Here is a 19,485-nt window from a genome sequence, read left to right as displayed (position 1 = left end):
ATATATGAAATTCAAATTTTTAATATTATAATATAATTAAATATTCAAATGTTACCATTTATACAATTTCCTTTATTACGTTTCCTTAATTAAGATTTATTAATAACTTCCATATTTAATAGAAAATATTGTAAATGATTGAAATACCCTTATTGATTAAATTTAATTAGAAAAAAATAAAAAATTTCTATTGGTCGAAATTAATTTACACGGTTTCTTAGAAATGCACGGTTTTCATTTGAACGTGCCCATGTATATATATATATATATATATATATAAATTAATAATAAAGAGTATAGTTGGAATATTCTATTTGATGTTAAAAACGATTTACTGTAATACAATCAGAGCTCATAAATGTTATATAAACAAGAATCAAATGTAACGCAATGAGCTTCCAAAATCTACACGACAGAGCAGTAACGTTGATCAAGACTTTATGATAATATCTTTTAAGAGTTTTATTATATTCAATTTCTCGTCATGATTTCATATCGATTCATAACGCCACAAACTTGCACAACAAGAAAATCACAACAAATCGATCTTATGGCATAGAAAACCAATTTACGGTGTAATCTTTTGCAGCATGAGAAGGAACGTTTTCCATGACCTTTTCTTGTCCCTTAGGATAATAGATTCCAGTACGACTATCAGGGATCCACACGACATCAGCATCCGCAGGTGATCCACCATAGAAGTTGTTGTTCTTAGCTTCCTCGTGGTTCAATCTTGGAGTATCCACGCCTCCACTCTTTTTATGATACCCCTTTCTCAATGCTGGTCTGTATTACGTAATTTCCAAGCTTAGGGGTGTCTTAGATACACAGTAACGAACGTAGTATGTAAATAACGAAGAACGCTACAAACCAAATGCTGTGTGATATATATCTGATTCAAATTTATCATTAAAAAGAAAAGAAAAGAAAGGGTTTACTTGATGCAGTGGATATGCATGTTTTGAGCTCCTCTTCCAATTGCTGCAGACATCTTGCAGGGATCAGCTCTTATCTACATCATTCACAGCTTCACCCTCTTTTATACCCTCTGTATGTATGGATGGATGGATGTATGTCATGAACCACAAGATGCAGGTTGGTTTCCCAAGAAAAAGGGTAAAACGCCATTTTGAGCCTCATACATCATCATGATCTCATGTTGTTGTGTCCATCCCTACAAATATGAACCACATTTGTATATGAAAAAGAAAGGATAGAGATGGGTACCACCCTCCATCCTTTAATTGTATGGGCTTGGAAAGATGATGCATCAAAGTCTATATATTTGTATAAACCTGAGTCATGCCTTATCCAATCATAAACTGCCACCTTTCTTTCCAACTTGTTTTGGGGATGGATATGATTTATCCTACTTTTAGTTTTATATATGTATCTATATATCTATACCGTATTATATTATAAAGTATTTGATAAAAAAATTTAAAAAACTATTTTTTATGTATGAAGTACAGTTTAAAGATGCGTGTTACTTAAAATTCAAGATTACAACTAGATTTATGCGTAAGTACAACTTATTAAAGCTTTATGTTTGAATTCGTATAACTAACTGCAGATAAATATAATCAAATATTTCATTTTAAATATAAAAAATATAAAATATAATTAGGATAATCATTGAGTTCTAACAGAATATTTGATCATTATCTTTATTAAAAAATATATTATTAAACCAAAAATAAAATAAAAAATGAATTAAGAAAATGCACAAAAAAAGGAGAAATTTTAAATAGTTATTTGGTACTAATATCAATATATTTTTTTCAATTTTTTATAATATCTTCGTATTTATATTTTATTCAAAAATAAAAAATTATCGTTTTCTCAAACACATAAAACCATATTATTACATCGATTAAGACAAAAAAACATACAAAACAAAACATTAAAATCGATATGTATTTCGCTACATTGTGCGAGTATCCTATAGTTATATTATAAATCATTTCGCAAAAACTCTTAAAAGTCATTCTTTTATGCATAAAGTACTGCTTATTAATGTATATTACTTAAAATTCAAGATTAAAAGTAATTTTGCGTCAATACAACTTATTAAAGCTCCATTTTTAAATTAGTGTAACTAACTACAGATAAACATAATCAAATACATGATAAACATTCATTTTAAATATGGAAAATCTAAAATATAATTAAGATAATCATTTGAGTTTTAACAAAATGTTTAATTATTATCTTTATAAAAGATTATATGTAAACCAGAAATAAATTACTTTGTTATTAAATCTAAATTAAATTATAATAAAAAATTAAATTAAAGACGTTATACCAAAAAAACGAAAACCATTAAATTTGATACTAATATCGATTTTATTTTTTTTATTTTTTTATGCTATATTCAGATGTATATTACATTCAAAAATCAAAAAAATTATCGCTTTCTCAAACCCACATAAAATCGTATTATATCGATAGAGACAAAAATTAAATACTAAACACTAAAATTAAAATTTATCTCGCTTAATTACGCGAGTACCCTTCTAGTTATGTCAAATAACTACATTCAAATTAAAACACTAAATGTCATGAAAAAGTAAGAACTGAAAGTTTATATGTGATTTATTAAAAAAAATTCATTTAAAGATGTTTATATAAACTCATATGAATAATTTGTAATGTTGGTTCACATACGTATTTTCATATTTTTTCAACAGTTCATATAAGAATCTATTTTTCTTAACTTCTCATGATATCTAATCGTGTCATTTGAAACGACACATGAACTACTATGGTTAAGTTTATTACAACAAAATTAATAGAACAACTTCCGAAAATACGAATAATTTGTTTATCAGATTGAGTTTTTTCTTTGTAATTATTTTTTGGGCAAATTGATGAAAAAATAATATACTTTAACTTGATTCCTATTTTAGATAACATTCTTTCAAAACTTTCATTTTGGTACCTAAGATGTAAAATTTTAAACATTTAAGTACCCTGATAACCCGTTGAAGCATTAACCGGTTATCATGCTAATGTGACGAGTGATGTGGTATCCAACTCAGTATTATTTGCTATTCAACCCAATTTCATCCCATCACTCGCCACATCAGCATAGTAACCGGTAAATCCTTCAACCAGGTTACCTAGATACTTAAATGTTTAAAGTATGTTATTTTCAGTATTCTTTTAAAATGGAATCACACACACTCGTGTGTAAACCAGAAAAGTTGAGCAGTTATTTCCATAAAAAACCCAGTAATACTTAAAAGGTAAAATTGTTACTACAATAATGTAACATTAACATCCCATAACTACTAACAGGGTGCCTTTGTATAAACTACATGCAGATTGCATATTCAGCTTCTGATACATCTTTTGATCTGAAAACCCTTTCAAAAACTCGAATCCTCTGTTGTTGGTCGCCTCAGAAAGTAACGTAAACTATTCGCCAAAACCTGCCAATTTTTCATCAAGTTACATAAACATACACGGTGTCCAATTAGTTTGAGCTTGGGCTCCAATGGTCAAAAGTGTCTGGAGGTCAAAGGTTGGAATCCAAGGGGAACAAAAATCCCCTTGTGGCCACGGAGGTTCAAATGCGGTTACTCCGGGCTACCCACGAAGAGAGTGGTCGCCCTGGAATTAGTCGGCTCGCGTAGCGGGTTGGATATACAGGTTAATCAAAAAAATATATGAAGAAATTGAAGATTTAATCTGGGATTTTATGCTTGACTTCACCTGTTGAAGTGGCTCGATAAGCGATTTGCCCCTGTAATTCACATGAAATTTGGCCTTCGCTAACAACCCCTACAACATAAGATCTTGTGAGCGATTCTAACTTTCTTCCAAGATTCCTGCCTTACAAGTTTCTATTTTGTTTGCCGTTCAGGTAACGACATATATGTTTAAATGTCTTAATAGACTGATTCATAGGACTTAAAGTTTATAGGACCAAACAATTATGCATCCTACTTAAAGGCGTATAATAAATGACAAAACGTTTTTGGGCGTTCTAACAGGTTTTTTAGAACATTTTGAAATAAAATGTCCTATTAGTCTTTTTGTCCCTTTATATGACATTATGTTATAAAGTATTTTATATAAATAAGATACAGTGTCCTACAACGTGATCATAGGACACTTCTCAAAAGTGTCTTATTATAGAAAATCAAATATGACATCTTATTTTAAAAGTAACCTAAAAAACTTATTATCATCTTGTTGCAGTGACGGACCTACAGTAGAGCATACAATGGCATGTGCCACCGTATTATTTCTCCGTCGAAGGGTAAAAAATTTAGGTTCGTGAAAGGTGCAACCGTATTAATTTGTTGTGTGCCACCGTATGAATTTTGAAACTAAAATGAGAACAATTTTTATTTGGTAGAGTTGGTTTGCAAGGCTTTTATTCTACCCCAGACCCAAGTTCAAATTCTGTCAGTATCATTTTCTTAGTCAAATGGTGCCACCATTTGAAAAAAAAAATTGTACATTTATTTCTTACAGTCAAATGGTGTCACCGTTTGAAATTCCCTATATTTTTTTTCTTATAGTCAAACGGTGTCATCGTTTGAAAAAAAAATTGGGTCCGTCCCTGTCTTGTTGTAACCCTTTATATAGGATATACAATTGTTTGGTCATATAAGTAAACATACGTCCAATAAGGGGATATTTAGACATATTTGGAATCCTATAAAGCTGATATTTTGTTGCAGGGAGAAATTTGTTACTATACCTCAGTGTCGAACTCTCCTGATTCTACTGCAACATTTATATCAGTAAAAATCTTCACAAGATCCACCAGTAATCCAGGCCGATCTGCCGTCTCCACAGAGAGCAGGCTGCATAATTTAACACTCTCGTTAAAGATATGTGTATTAGAGTGTGTGTGTGTGTGTATATATATATATGTATATATATTTGCTCTTCTTCCCGTTGCCTACCAAACTTGGAGAAATTAATGACCATGAAAAAGGTAGCTCCTACTGTACCTTCGATTAGGCCCATCATCGTATACATGTATGCGGGTTGCAATGTCCACATCAATCTGGATTAGGGAAAAAGTTATCTCAAACTCTTATGATCAACAAGAACCGAAGGGACGAAATGTTTTCAAGGGATTTGGATTTTGTGGAAAGATTTGGAATCTTTGGTGTGTTTGGTTTGTAGTATCTGGAATGGAATTCATAGATAATTTATAAATTAAATTATAAATAATCATAAAAATGATTAAATTACTTTTTACTAATTGATTATTATAAAACGAATGATTTTAACATATTTTGAAACATTATTATAAAAACTCCTCTGGAATCCCACAAAATACCAACCACCCCATGGGATTTCTAAATCCAATGTTTGTGGGATTTCAATTCTAGACTTTTCTTCAAACCAAACGCAGAATCGGAATGGAATTCAATTCCAAATCCTACCATATCCAGCAAACCAAAACGGGACTTATGAATTTTAATAATATTTGCAGCTTATAAGATAAGCCATTTGACTCTTGAAAATCATAAGAGGGTCCTAATTTGGATGTTAAATACCTTCTGTTTTGGTGCCTCGATCCCAAAGGTTTCTCCCATTGCTAATTGGGCACTTGATTCCTGAACCGACCAATTTCATAAATTTCAAGCGTTGAATATAAAAGCAACGACCGGTGTTTAAGCATGGAAATTGAACAAGTATAATACCGGATGGTACAAAAGAAGATTGCTGATAATCGTTAAACGAATTGCCTCAAGTAACTCTGGGTCCTCAACTTTACGGCCAGTTGAACTACAAAAATCCCGCAATATAAATGAATCAGGATTTACAAAACTGATGCTTAAGAAAAGATGGATCGAGCTGAATACTTACGCTTTAGTGATCAGAAACTTAGTGTGCTTTCCTGAAGAATCCAGATGAACATTTGCCTTGACGACATTCAGTCCAAGATTTTGAAGAGCCCTCATCTGTATATACATTTTCCCCCACAATAAACAAACTAAACCAAAAGAACCCGGTATATCCCACCTGAGGTGAGGTGGGTCCCGAAAGGTAGGATATACACAGACCTGACCTCTACCTTCAAAGTGTAGAGCAGTTGTTTCCCCACAATCTCACGTAAATATAATTTGGGAAATTATCCAAAATAGTCATTCTGGACTCCCCAATTTATTTTATAGCGGCTTTTCTAATGAAGTGAATGAAATATCCAAGATTTCACTAGTAGCAGCTTAGCAACTTGCGGAATCTACTTTTTATGAATTTAATACTCATAAAAGACCAAATGCACAAGTTGCTAAAGTGCTACTTGCAAAATGTTGGCGTAGCAAGTGGGTAAGTAGCACTTTAGCAACTTGTTAAAATGGGACTTCCAAATCACCATTTTGCAAGTAGCACTTTAGCAACTAGCAAAATTGCTACTTTATGAATAAGTGTCACTTGCGAAATCTTGCCTCTTTCATTCAATTGGTTAAAAAAGTGGCTATAAAGTGAAGAGGGGAGACCGAAAATGGCTATTTTGAACAATTTCCTGTATAATTTTCTAAGTAAAGAGACAAAAGGTTTCATACAGTATCAAGAAGAGCTCCAAGGCGATCCCCAAAGGTAATCTCTACCACAGTTGCATTCAGATCTGAATCCTGGTCTATAATCACTTTAGGTATTGGAACATCATCAGTTTCCTGATAGATCCCATCCTGCTGACCACCATTGTGATCCAATGGAATCAAGTAAATTTACAATAAACAAAACTGAAGTTTAAAAATAGATTTATTTCTTGATACCTCCACAGCTGTGGCTGAAGCTTTTGGAATCACAGTACTCAGTGTATATGACAATCTGGGTGAAAACCCACATCAGGAAAATAAATTAAAAGCCCTAGATTCTGAATCCTGATGCACATAATTGCACTATTGTTCTACTTCCATTAAGAAACTGTAAGTAAATCAGCTGTGAATTCGTGAATCATACTTTAAACTTCCTCGATTGATGTGAAATTAAGACAACAAGAACAGAAATCAACCATTGAGAATGGCGTAAATCAATGACAATAAGATCTTAAATCCAGATTTTATATACACACAATAGGAACAATCCTTGGAAAACATTAAAGATCAACAACTTAAACAACGAATTGAAATAAAACTGGATTGGGATTTCTAAGTTAATTTAAAAGCAAGAAGGTGATGAGCATATATACCTTGATTTGGGGGAAACAGAAGGAAATCTAGCAGGATTCGAAGTAAAAGAGCAGCTAGAAATTGCAGATTTAGAAAAAGGTTGGTTCGCAAATGCAACCAAATTGTTGTAAACCGCAACTGTAGAACCACAAGCAGCCATAGACACACCCATTGCAGATTTCATGGTTAAATCAACTGTTGTAAAGAAAAGGGAAATGAGAAATTGAATTGGGGAAGAAGGTAGGCATGACGAAAAGCAAGAGCTGAATATGAATGAATGATGATGGAGACGGCTGAACCAAATACGTCAACTTGTAGTACACTTGTAATTCATTGGTATCAGCACACAACACACATTCATGGAAATCATTCTAAATTTGTTCAATTTGATTCACAGCTTTTCTCATTGTGTTCTTGCTAAAACTTAATTATTAGTTAAATATTTTTATTCATGGCAATTTATATGAAAAAGCAATGTAATTTAATTTGATTTTTATTTTGAGTAACGTATTTTTAAAACTTTTATTTTAGTACTTAAGATGTAAAGTTTTACAATTTTTTTAGTAACAAAAGGAGATTTTTTTTTGTTGAAATCAATATTATGATTGTTAAAAGTTAAACATGCTAAATGTATTTCATAACCGTGGCTGACCGAATAAGTCCATAACGAACAGCTAGATATAGTTATACGAATAAGCCATATAGCTTATACAGTCCATTAAGTCGCAACCAAACAGCCCCTAAGTCGAGTATATTTAATATATTTTAGATTTAAAAAACAATCTAAATTTTTCCAAAACATGATCCGTTTTATTTGGAATATCGAGGGTTTTCGTGACTGTTATCTATAAAATTTTATAAATAAATAAATTTAATGGATATACAAGAAGCTAAGGGGCCGTTTACTAAACGCTTACTCGATAGGTGCTTACCGAACAATTTTCCTCACCGGACGAACATGACAATGCCCAAGAATCTTACCTGATAAAAGCGATGATAATGATAGAGAGTCTTACCCGATAAGTAAGGGTGACAACTCTTACCCGGGTAAACGCTTACCATATATATATATATTGTTGCATACGATACCATTTTGATATACTAAAATCTTACTCAAAAAAATAGATTATAATATTGGCTTCTAACAATAAGCACTTACCAAGTAAGCATTTAAGTAAACAGACCAACTCTAATTCATCAAAAGTTCAGATCAAGACTGGTTTAAGATGGAATTACATTTGATAGATATCAAAGTGAATAAATTTATTGAACCTGAAGACAAAAGAATATAACTTGTGATCTCTACACCTTCCTCTAACATATACACCATCAATTATGAATCACTTTGTACATTAAACGACTCCGAAACAATGATTGGGTTTCGACTACGACAATGTTGACGAGTCCGACAAATACACGTTCTGGCGAGACTTGTTGGTAACCACCGGGTTTCCGGTTTCATCTAGCTCAATAATAGCGGTCTCACCCTGCTTGAACTCTCCGCTAAGAAGTGATTCGCTTAACGGATCTTCGATTATGAGAGTGAGAGCCCTCCGAAGAGGTCTTGCACCATAACTCCGGTCAAAACCTTGTTCGCATATAAGCTCCATTACTGGCATAGACACCTCTAAATTGATTCCAAACGAAACGAGCCTCTTTTTCACCTCTTCGAGCATCATATTCAAGATCTCGAGCATCTGCAAATGACACGGATTTAGATGAGCGTTATCGAGTTTCAATTTAATGTTCCAGAAATCATTGATGGTTACCGGAAAGACAAAATTTTCTGTGTGAATATATGGAATCCCATTAGATTACTTTCAAATAGGTCCAAGTCCAGCCAATGTGGGACTCGACATTTTGGATGGGAAGTAACTTGAAAGCCGACATTAATGAAATATACCTGAGTCTTCTCAAGTGAACGGAAAACGACAACTTCGTCTATCCTGTTGAGTAATTCGGGACGAAAATAAGCCTTAAGTTCTTCCATTACTAGTGATTTCAATCCAGCATACGAAGCCGAAGACTCATCATCAGCAAGCATGAAACCGATGGAGTTGTGTCTACCCTTTGCAATAGCCGTAGAACCCACATTGGAAGTCATCACCACCAACGCGTTCTTGAACGATACTCTACGACCCTGCATGACCATAAAACCTAACGGTATTAGAAAATTAACTCAAATTTGGTGTTTTCTTCTTCCATCTTTCAGATGCACAAACCTGAGAATCTGTGAGGTGACCATCTTCAAAGATTTGGAGAAGAATGTTGAAGATATCGGGATGAGCTTTTTCTATTTCGTCAAGAAGCACCACGGTGAAAGGGCGTTTACGGATGGCTTCAGTAAGTGTGCCGCCTTCTCCATAGCCTACGTAACCTGGTGGTGACCCGATTAGCTTGCTGACCGTATGCCGCTCCATGTATTCACTCATGTCCAGTCTCAGCATCGAACCTTCCTGTAACAACACAAGATTCAGTCACAAAAACATTCATAAGTTAATTGTTGGCTGAAAAGTGAAAACTAGTGGTTGGCTAATAAGTTAGTTGTTGGCTGATAAACTAATCATGTTTGGTAAAAACAATATAAAATGCTGAAAATTTAATTGGAAAAATAAAAGGGGAATAATTGGAAAAAGGTGGAAAAAACCCTAGAGCTTATTGAAATGCTACTTGACTAACCAAACGGGTTTTCTCCATAAGCTCAAAAAATAAGTTAGCTTATAGCTGCCGAGCATGGCTTAAGACTGTAATGCTGAAAAACTGTCCCTTCGTTCATAATATTGCAACTGGAAAATAAAGTTTAAGAGGAAAATAAATTCTTACCGAGCCAAAGTAGCATGCCGCTAGAGCTTTTGTGAGCTCGGTTTTGCCGACTCCTGTGGGTCCACAAAAAAGCATGGTTGCAATTGGTCTGTCGGGATCGTTTAAGCCAACACGGGATCTCTTAACAGCACGACAGATGGCATCCACAGCTTCATCTTGGCCACAAACTCGTTCCTTTAGCCGTTCATCAAGTCCCACGAGTAGCATTCTATCATCAGCAGTAAGCTGCTGAATTGGAATCCCCGACCATAGTGAAGCAACCGCTGCTATTTCACCAGCTCCGACTATGGAAGGCCTGAAAGTAGTTCAAAACAAGAAGTTAGATTAAGAACCAAAAATAACCACCAAAAAGTTTGCGCCTAATATGGGGCCGCTACAACAAAATTGGCTTTATAGGACACCAAATATGTCCAAGGGCCTGTTTGTTGAAAGCTTAATGAGTTTAATGGGACTCGCAGCTTATTCGGTTAGCTATGTATGATTGTTTGATTACTTGATCGTGGCTTAATGATATATAAAGTAGCTTATTCAGTAAGCTTCTAGGGGGAGCGTTATGCAGAGAACCAAAAAATTCCAAAACTGCCCCTCCCAATTAAAAAAACACTCCTTCCATCTATGAAAAATCCCTCCCAAACAAATACCTTCACAATCTATACAGACGGATTAGTCACAAAGACAACTTTATCCATACAGGACTTGATGGAAAATCAACCAAACAACATAGGTCGCACAATTATTTGGTCCTATAAAATTAAGTCCTATAAAGCAATCTATTAAAACATTTAGACATATATGGCATTTTATAAAGCCGATTCTGTTGTAGTGGGAATAAGCACAAGGAGAACATACTCTTGGTCATCAGATGTGAGTGTCAAAGCAGCCTCATCGTCGGTTTCTTGTGGGTCAACAGGATTGCTGCGTTTGCTCTCTAAAACCTGCATTTGGAAAATATTGATGATATCATTACACGAAAGCAATCTAATCGACATTCTATTTCTGGCAACTAAAGAAGAATCAAGACAACGATTTTACCACATCATGCATGGCCTGGACGGCTTTAATCTCTTGCCAATACTCGTTTGGTGACTTTGAAAGCACGTCAGTTTGCTCTTCCTTCTTCTTTCTGAAAGCTTCCATTCTCGCTCTGCTGCCTGCTTCATCAATGAGATCAATGGCTTTGTCGGGAAGATATCTGTCGGGAATGTATCTTGATGACAGGTACACAGCAGCATTTATGGCATCCAAAGTGTATCTACATTTGTGATGAGCCTCGTATTTTTCCTGCAGCCCCATCAGAATCCGGACTGCGTCCTCCTGTTTTTCGATAAAATAATTTAAACGTTATAGCCATCTGTTATACTTGTACATAACATTTCATATGCACACATGCACACACACACATATATACAGGGGAAATCAAATGAGAAACTCAAAAATATTGAGACCATGCGAACCGGTGAAACATGTACAGTTCACATGTGAGACGGTATATGTCTCTATGTTTCACATGTGAAAAAATAATACCACTTTTGAATACTAAGTTTATGTGTGTATATATACATACATACATATATAGGGAGAGTTCCAATGGGAACATGGTTGAAATAAGAGAACATGAAAATGGCCAAATCACATGTGATTTTGCCATTTTCATATGTGATTACGGAATACGGTCAACTCTCGACTTGGACCGTGACCTCAAAGTCTCGTGAATCACGTGATTTTACACATGAGCTGTACTGTTTCACATGTGAACTGTATATGTCTCTACGTTTCACATGTGAACTGTATATGTCTCTACGTTTCACATGGGAAAAAATAATACCACGTTTGAATACTAAGTTTATGTGTGTATGTATACATACATACATACATACATATATATAGGGAGAGTTCAGACGAGAACATAAAAACGGTCAAATCACATGTGATTTTGCATTGAAATCACATGCAATTACGGAATACGGTCAACGCTCGACTTAGACCGTGACCTCAAAGTCTCGTGAATCACGTGATTTTACACATGATTTTAGCGTAAAATCACTTGTGATTAGGGCGTTCTCGTATTCTCTTATCTGGTTACTTATTGTCTTTTGTGACTCTATATATACACATATGTAGGGGTTCTTGTTGGACAAATTTTCTAACATAAAGAATATATAAAAATGACTGAAAATACAAATAATCAGGTCATGATTATCGAATTACCTGATTTGGTTCTTCAATTAGAACAGGCTGAAATCTACGTGCCAATGCTTGATCCTTGTCGAAATGCAATCTATACTCATCCATAGTCGTAGACGCAATACACTGCAATAACAACATTCTTGCTTACAAAAGACGCATAATTTAACACAGACAACACTTAACGCAACTTCAATATCAACTAGAATTCTTCAGCCTATCGCATCGGTGTTACATATGCAAACAAAATTCAAAATTTTACTTCAGGAAAAAGGAAGCCGAAATTGAAAGAAAAGCTTTAAATTGGTTCGAGAGAAAAAGACCTGCAATTCACCCCTCCCAAGAGATGGCTTCAAAAGATTACCAATATCGAGTCCAGATCCTTTGTTTCCTCGTCCAACGGTGCCCGACCCGATGAGGGTATGGACTTCATCGATGAACAAGATCACGTCCCCTGCAATGCCAACATACTGTACAATTAAGCCAAAATCCCGTGATCAAAAGTAATCAAGAACCTAACAAGATAGAATGCAAGAAGGTGCTTGAGGGTGTTCCATCGTGAGATATAGAATATGGTCCCCCAAAAAATGTCGGGCCTAATTATAATGTTTTAGGCTTTTATTGTTTATGCCGATTTGGCGAATCCCAATTCCAGCTTCAGAATAACATTAGAAGAATGATAATTTCAAATGTAAATTGTTATTTAAAGACATTTTGATTATTTTGATTCGTATGACTTTTAAAATAATAAATATGGTATTAACTTTTATATTTTGTTTTATTTATTACATGTCATGTCGATCTATAGTCTTGGTACAAGTGTAATAGATTCTCCATAAAGATTGAAACGACCCTGATATAATATGTGCTTACCTGACTGCTTTACCTCCCTAATTAGGGTAGTTACGCGTCCCTCTAGTTCTCCCCTCTCCTTCGCACCAGAAATTAACAAACCTATATCCAACGACATAACCCGTTTCGTCTGCAACGAAACATACAGAAAAGGTTAAACCAAAATCCAAGAAAACGTACATCAAACACTCATAAAGGACTACCCACCAAGAGAAACACCGGGACTTTCGCATCTGAAATACGAATCGCCAACCCTTCTGCAATGGCTGTTTTCCCAACCCCAGCTTGGCCAAGAAGAATAGGATTATTTTTCGTTCTTCGGCAAAGAATCTGAACAATTCTTTCGACTTCAGAATCTCTACCAATGACAGGATCAATAAGCCCATTACTAGCCCTAGCTGTAAGATCCACACAGAATTGATCTAAAGCACTCTTCCCTGAAAAATTTCCCAATTATACATTACCATTTATTGATATAAGAACATAAAAAGGAATGAAGAGAAAGAAAGAACATTTGAGACCCAAAAAGCATATACCTTTTACTTTTTCAAGAGATCTCATAGATGTTTTATTTGACATCTGTCTGGATGCAGGAGGTTCTCTTCCATCTTTGGCAAGCTCTCCTTGCAATCTAGAGATTGCCACATCTGCTAAGCGATTCATATCTGCCCCTAATCTGGGAAACCAGAATTGGATCATTAATACATCACAGATCATCATTATACAGTTAAATGGAGAAGGCATAATAGCTTAAGATTCATCAATTAGGGTCGGTTTGGTTGGTTTTCCGTTAGGTTCTATATAGATAAAGTTGTTTGTATGGATTAATCTGTCTAAATGGATTGAAAAGGTTTTTGTTAGGAGGGTTTTCTCATAGATGGAAGGACTCTCCTAGAAGCTTATTGAATAAGCCACTTTCTATATCATCAAGCCACATCCAAACAGTGACCAAATAACCTGTAAGCTCATTAAGCTGCTAACAATCTACATACATTTGTGGATGTTCATATATGTGTCGAAATAAGAAGGTAATAATGGCAGGATTCACTTACTTCTTGAGGACACGACCAGCACTGCCATCATCTACAGTAAGCAAACCAATGGCGATATGCTCAGGTGCGATGAATTTATAACCCATAGTTCTTGAATACTCAACTGCAGCTTCGAATACCCTCTTCGTACCATTAGAAAACGATACGTCTGTGGCGGAGGTTGACGGCGGAGCTGCCGCCCCCAAACCACCGTCGTCATCCCAAATACTCCGAACAGCTTCACGAGCAGCGTCAATGGTGATTCCCGATTCAAGAAACCCACCAGGAGCACGATCTTCAGCAATTAAACCCAACAAAAGGTGTTGTGTGTACACCATGTCTTTGCCCAAAGCTTTAGCTTCTCTCTGTGAAAACATCACGGCTTTAATGGCTCTTTCGGTAAATCTCTCGAACACCCCAGATACAATATAGAACGACCCACGTCTTTTTCGAGAAAGGGTGTAATTATTCATCGATTTCGAGAGTTCATGAGAGAGAGAAACTCCAAAGTAAGACGACGAACTAGAAGAGGAAGCGTTACAGGTAGTGGAAGAGGTGAATCGGGTCAAGGGTTTGGAGGAGAAACGAGAAACGGGTCTGGGTGGGGCGAAATTGAGACGATGAAGCGATAGTGGAGAAGAACATGATGATGATGATGAGACCTCCATTAAAGAGGACATAAATTAATCCTGTAAACTATAACTATATACAAAAATTGAAGAAAAATAGTGGGTTTAACAGATAAGAATTGGAGTGTATGAATCAAATCCGTGTGTGTTTGTATCTACAATTATTCATATATACGATTGAAGATCGAACAAGAAGAAAAGGGAAGAGGATGAAGACTACACGTTAAAGGCTTTTTGGGTTTGATGATTTGTTGATTGGTTATTTATCAATGGCGTAAAATGTTGGGTGCTTTGATTGCCGTTAAATTTTAACGACACGGTGGTCAAAGAGTCGGTTCCTTCCATCGTCTTCACTGCAAGATGCCAAATATTGGAAGGTTGCTTGAGAGATGAAAGAGGTTTAACGGTCAACCGATGGCGCACGCAATGCCACCGTTGCCTTCCCTTCCTACAAATCTAGATACCATCGACGATCCTACTTTCTCATTTGTGGTATGGGATGGGAAAACAAAAGGTTTTCACATACAAAGGATGGCGGATTTTTTAAAGCATATAAATCAATTTTAAAAGCGTTGATTTTATACGGTGTGTATATGTGTATATAAGTAATTTATACGGTATATATATATATATATAATATATATATATATATATGTGTGTAGGAATCAAGAAACAACTCTAAATACTTGTATGCACATATACATATCTTACAGATAGATGATTACCAGAGTGTTTCTAATTTTTTTTTATTTTTTTTTTTCAGGTTTTCTAGTGAACTTCTTCTTATAAGCAAAAAGTGTAATTTCTTATAAGAACCAACATTGTAAAAACTAGGGATAGCAAAAAAACCCGAAACAGATGGTGAAAACCCAAAAATGAAACTTTCGGGTCGAGTTCAGGAACATCTTATCGGGGAGAGGATTGGAGACAAATTCGGGGATTTTAACAGGGACGTGGCCGGGAACGGTGATCACCGGCCCGGCCCTATATATATATATATATATATATATATATATATATATATATATATATATATAATATCATTAAAAGAAAATAATAACATTAAAATTTAAAAGACTTTTATCCACTTTACCTCAACAACCCAAATAAAGCTCACGAAAAAATCTAGTTTATTTGTTTAAAACCGTGATTTTGGTTGTATGATGTTTGAATTTCTGTTTAGTTTTATAATGTAATCTAATACATTGTTTGTAATAGTTCGATTATGTTTGAGACATTTAAATTAAATGTAAGTTTAAAAAAAATTGTAATTTACTTTTAATTATGAAAATTATCATACTGTAATTTTTTTCAGATCGGGTTCGGGTTCGGTTATAACCAACGTTGAAAAAGATGATTTTTACCCTTAACGGGTTCCCCAACGGGGATCGGGGAAACCGCAGGGACCCGATGGGGATCGGGATGGTTTTAGCTATCGGTTTCAGAGATGGGGATACCAATACCTGATCCGAACCCGGCCCGTTGCCATTTCTGGTAAAAACTTCTTATAATAATTTCACCCTCTTTGAGTTCTTGTACAATAACTTTGACTCTTACCTTAAAAAAATTGGTGTGAAGTGATAATTTACGAGTTCTTTGTTATATTTTATTGACTTTTATATCCTATATAATAATTAATATGTATATATTTATTAGATTTATATTATACATGGGACCACAAAATGAGTTCTTATAAGAACTACCATTCTAGAGCTTTATGTAGATTATTAATTTGGTGAATTGGAAATGAGGTGGCAAGAAAAATGACAAAAAGTAGTTTCTTATAAGAACCTGCATCGAAGATATGCTCTTATAAGAACCAACGTTGTAGAAAGTTTTTATAATAAAATATTTACATCTTTTGAGTTCTTGTACAAGAACTTTGGTTCTTACCTTGAAGTTGGTGTGAACTGTGAAATGACAATTTACTATTTTTTTTTATATATTATAATATAAATGTTGAAAAAAACATACGAGACCCGTAAAAAAGTTCTTATAAGAACTACCATTTGTGGACTTTTATGTAAGTTCTTAAGAAACTTGCACCGAAGATGCTCTAGTTATTTATGTGATCTAATAAGTATTTGGTTTCGTATATGTCTCGATTGTTTCTAATCTAAAATCGTGATCATAATTAATAAATATTATCATATTTCATAAATATATTGATTATAATGATAGTGATTATTAGACATTTTGTGGGAAATGGGAGTTCCATTTAAAACCATTGAACGATATTAAATTAATAAGTTATTGATTTCAGAAATTTTGAATTACAGATTCAAATAAAGGGCATTATGGGTATTTATAGATCTTCTCTCTCTCATCCCTCTTCTTTCTTTCTCTCTCTCTCCTCTCCTTTTTCGTCCCCAACCCATTCGAACACCTCCACCCCAATTTTTTTGAACATAGTTTGCACAAAACACATTCATCCCCAACATGTTCAACTACCACTCCTAAACACATAGTGCACAACACACTTTGTGTACAGTTTGTAAATGGGGTTACGTGGTTGGATGGCAATATGCATAGTGCATGCACCACATATTGTGCACAGTGTGCACACCATCGTTGCTCAATTGTTCACAAGATCTAGTTCGAATTATGAGTAGATTTTTAGATCTGGAGGGGGGCAATAAGGCTGGATGAATCCTTGTATGAGATTGAGATCAGGCTTCAGTTCTTTTTCCTGGTGGTTTCAAGATCTGGATTTAATGTATAATGAAGATTGAGGGGGGTAGATAGAGATGGACATTGTGGTAAAGAGAAGACCACCCGTTCACGAGATATGGATTCACCACTAGTATATGGTATGTTGAACGGTGGTGGTGGTGGTGGTGGTGGATGGTTTAAGCTGCATGAGGTAGTGAACGTAAAGATGCAGGGATGAGAGTATATGGTGGCGACACGAGGTGGTCGAAGATGGCGGTGTTGCTACGGTGAAGATACTTTAAAGACCACAGTTGTAACAATTCCCAACGACAACGACAAGGAGAGGATGGTGTAGTGGTGGTGGTCAGTCTGTAAATGGTGATATATATATATATATATATATATATATATATTGAAAATTAATTTTTAGAACTTTCATTTTCTATAAATTTCCCCATCATCTATCGGATATGTCAAGTGTTGATATCTGATATATATTATCCATCGAATATAACACAAGTTTTATATCCGATATACATTATCCATTTGATATAACACAAGTGTTTTATATGTATTCTATGTATTCGATACAACACAAAAGACTAACATGCGAACCTCGCTCAACAAAGAAAATTATTAGCTCAAGGTTTCAAATCCTACTCACCATCGGATCTGTAGCTTAAATAAAATGTGAGATTTCCCCATCTGAAGGTAAGAATCCTATTGACGTATCTTCATAGGTCGGTCGGTCGGTCGGTCAATCTTGATTCTCATAAAGTCACATTTTATTCTAAGTTATTGAAGCATCCGATGTTTGGACTTTATAATTGATAAGAATGTGTCTTTAGTGTATCCGAAATATACTTTGTATCTCGGAGACCCAATCATAGTTTTAGATAGGATTTCCATTTATAAGTCCTATTTTGTAATCTGTCATTTGATCAAGCAAGCGCTTTCAGCAAGCTCGAATACTAGTTGAAGTAAAGTTAGAAACATTTTCAATTACTTATATATACATGCGTACAAATGAATTGTCATCCAGTAAATTGGTTTAGAAATATAAAGGTAAAAAAACACTGTAAATCAAACTTCAAAGTATGAACGAGAAAAGTAAGGAATCAATCCATCGAGTCAATGTTACTTTACATGAAAATGATTGCCCCAATCTTGAAGTACTACCTAAGAATCTACACATCTTCTTTATCGACAAAACTTTTCAAAACCTAAATACTTTTCTCCCAAAACTTTATCCAAATAACGACAATATATAATTTATAAATTCTTTTTAATAAATATATACACATCCTCCATTCACTTATTTTTTTAAAGCATTTATAAATTATTATTATTATTATTATTATTATTATTATTATTGTTATTGTTATTAATATTATTATTATTTTACAGAAGCTGGAAATCATTATGGGAGCAAGAAAATTCAAAATAGAAAAGCTTAACAAGGACATGTTGGAAGTTGAAAATTTCCATTAAAACACACTTTTAATGCACACCCATTTGTTAACTCCTCCATTGGGTTGGTGGCAAAGTCCAACCAAAGTTGACTTTTTAATTAATATATTTTTTAAATATAACTTACACATACTGTTCATATTTGATGAGGTTTGAACCTTCTCACCTCTTAAAAGATCATAGATTATGATACCACTAGGTCAAAGACTCTTTGATATCAACTAGATCTTTCTTCTTTTGGTTATATACAACCAATTAATATTCAATAACATCACTTTCTGTTACCATGTTTTAAAATAAAAAACTTAAAACAAATTAAAACTTGAAACCTATAATATGGAATTTAATAATAGATTGCAATCACTTTTTGTTAACTTAGAACATGACATGTCAGTTTAAAGCAAATACACTTTGATACCTATTTTTTTTTCATTGGGTCAAAATTAAAAGGCGGGGGCCGCACACGCCCCTAGCTTATACCCAAGTCCGTTACATCTTAAGTACCAAAATTAAAGTTTTAAAAGTACATTACCCAAAAATAGGAATCAAGTTAAATTACATTATTTTTTCATGCAATTTGCCCTTTCTTATAAGAGATTATATAAAGTTTACATTTTTTAATATTCGATATTATTGTCATTTTAACTGTATTGAAGACAATATTATTGCCACACAAACTCAAATCGAACTCCAGATATT

At 34.3% G+C, this 19,485-nt stretch overlaps 3 protein-coding genes across 3 annotated transcripts; all 3 read right to left on the bottom strand.

Annotated features, from left to right (window-relative positions):
* Nucleotides 1-425: 425 nt before the first annotated feature.
* LOC112510514 lies at nt 426-1,030 on the bottom strand. Its single transcript, XM_025115959.1, has 2 exons — nt 939-1,030; nt 426-786 (listed from the first exon to the last, which is right to left on the bottom strand). Exons 1-2 carry the CDS (start codon nt 989-991, stop codon nt 549-551), a joined length of 291 nt encoding a protein of 96 aa, XP_024971727.1. The 5' UTR covers nt 992-1,030; the 3' UTR covers nt 426-548.
* A 2,187-nt stretch (nt 1,031-3,217) lies between these two features.
* Nucleotides 3,218-7,587, bottom strand: LOC112509510 (ACT domain-containing protein DS12, chloroplastic-like). Its single transcript, XM_025114497.1, has 10 exons — nt 7,166-7,587; nt 6,750-6,804; nt 6,537-6,662; nt 5,839-5,933; nt 5,673-5,757; nt 5,526-5,585; nt 4,971-5,026; nt 4,715-4,820; nt 3,718-3,786; nt 3,218-3,434 (listed from the first exon to the last, which is right to left on the bottom strand). Exons 1-10 carry the CDS (start codon nt 7,327-7,329, stop codon nt 3,372-3,374), a joined length of 879 nt encoding a protein of 292 aa, XP_024970265.1. The 5' UTR covers nt 7,330-7,587; the 3' UTR covers nt 3,218-3,371.
* Nucleotides 7,588-8,319: 732 nt separating this feature from the next.
* LOC112510085 (chaperone protein ClpD, chloroplastic) lies at nt 8,320-15,081 on the bottom strand. Its single transcript, XM_025115371.1, has 12 exons — nt 14,057-15,081; nt 13,541-13,680; nt 13,212-13,441; nt 13,026-13,134; nt 12,476-12,606; nt 12,177-12,278; nt 11,001-11,282; nt 10,818-10,903; nt 9,969-10,263; nt 9,368-9,601; nt 9,049-9,285; nt 8,320-8,842 (listed from the first exon to the last, which is right to left on the bottom strand). Exons 1-12 carry the CDS (start codon nt 14,713-14,715, stop codon nt 8,531-8,533), a joined length of 2,817 nt encoding a protein of 938 aa, XP_024971139.1. The 5' UTR covers nt 14,716-15,081; the 3' UTR covers nt 8,320-8,530.
* Between the last annotated feature and the right edge of the window lie 4,404 nt (nt 15,082-19,485).

The sequence above is a fragment of the Cynara cardunculus genome, assembly GCF_001531365.2.
Source record: "Cynara cardunculus var. scolymus isolate 2C chromosome LG 3, CcrdV1, whole genome shotgun sequence".
Lineage (NCBI taxonomy): Eukaryota > Viridiplantae > Streptophyta > Magnoliopsida > Asterales > Asteraceae > Cynara > Cynara cardunculus.
Note: the sequence above shows the minus strand (reverse complement) of the source record. Positions and strands in the feature narration are given on the sequence as shown.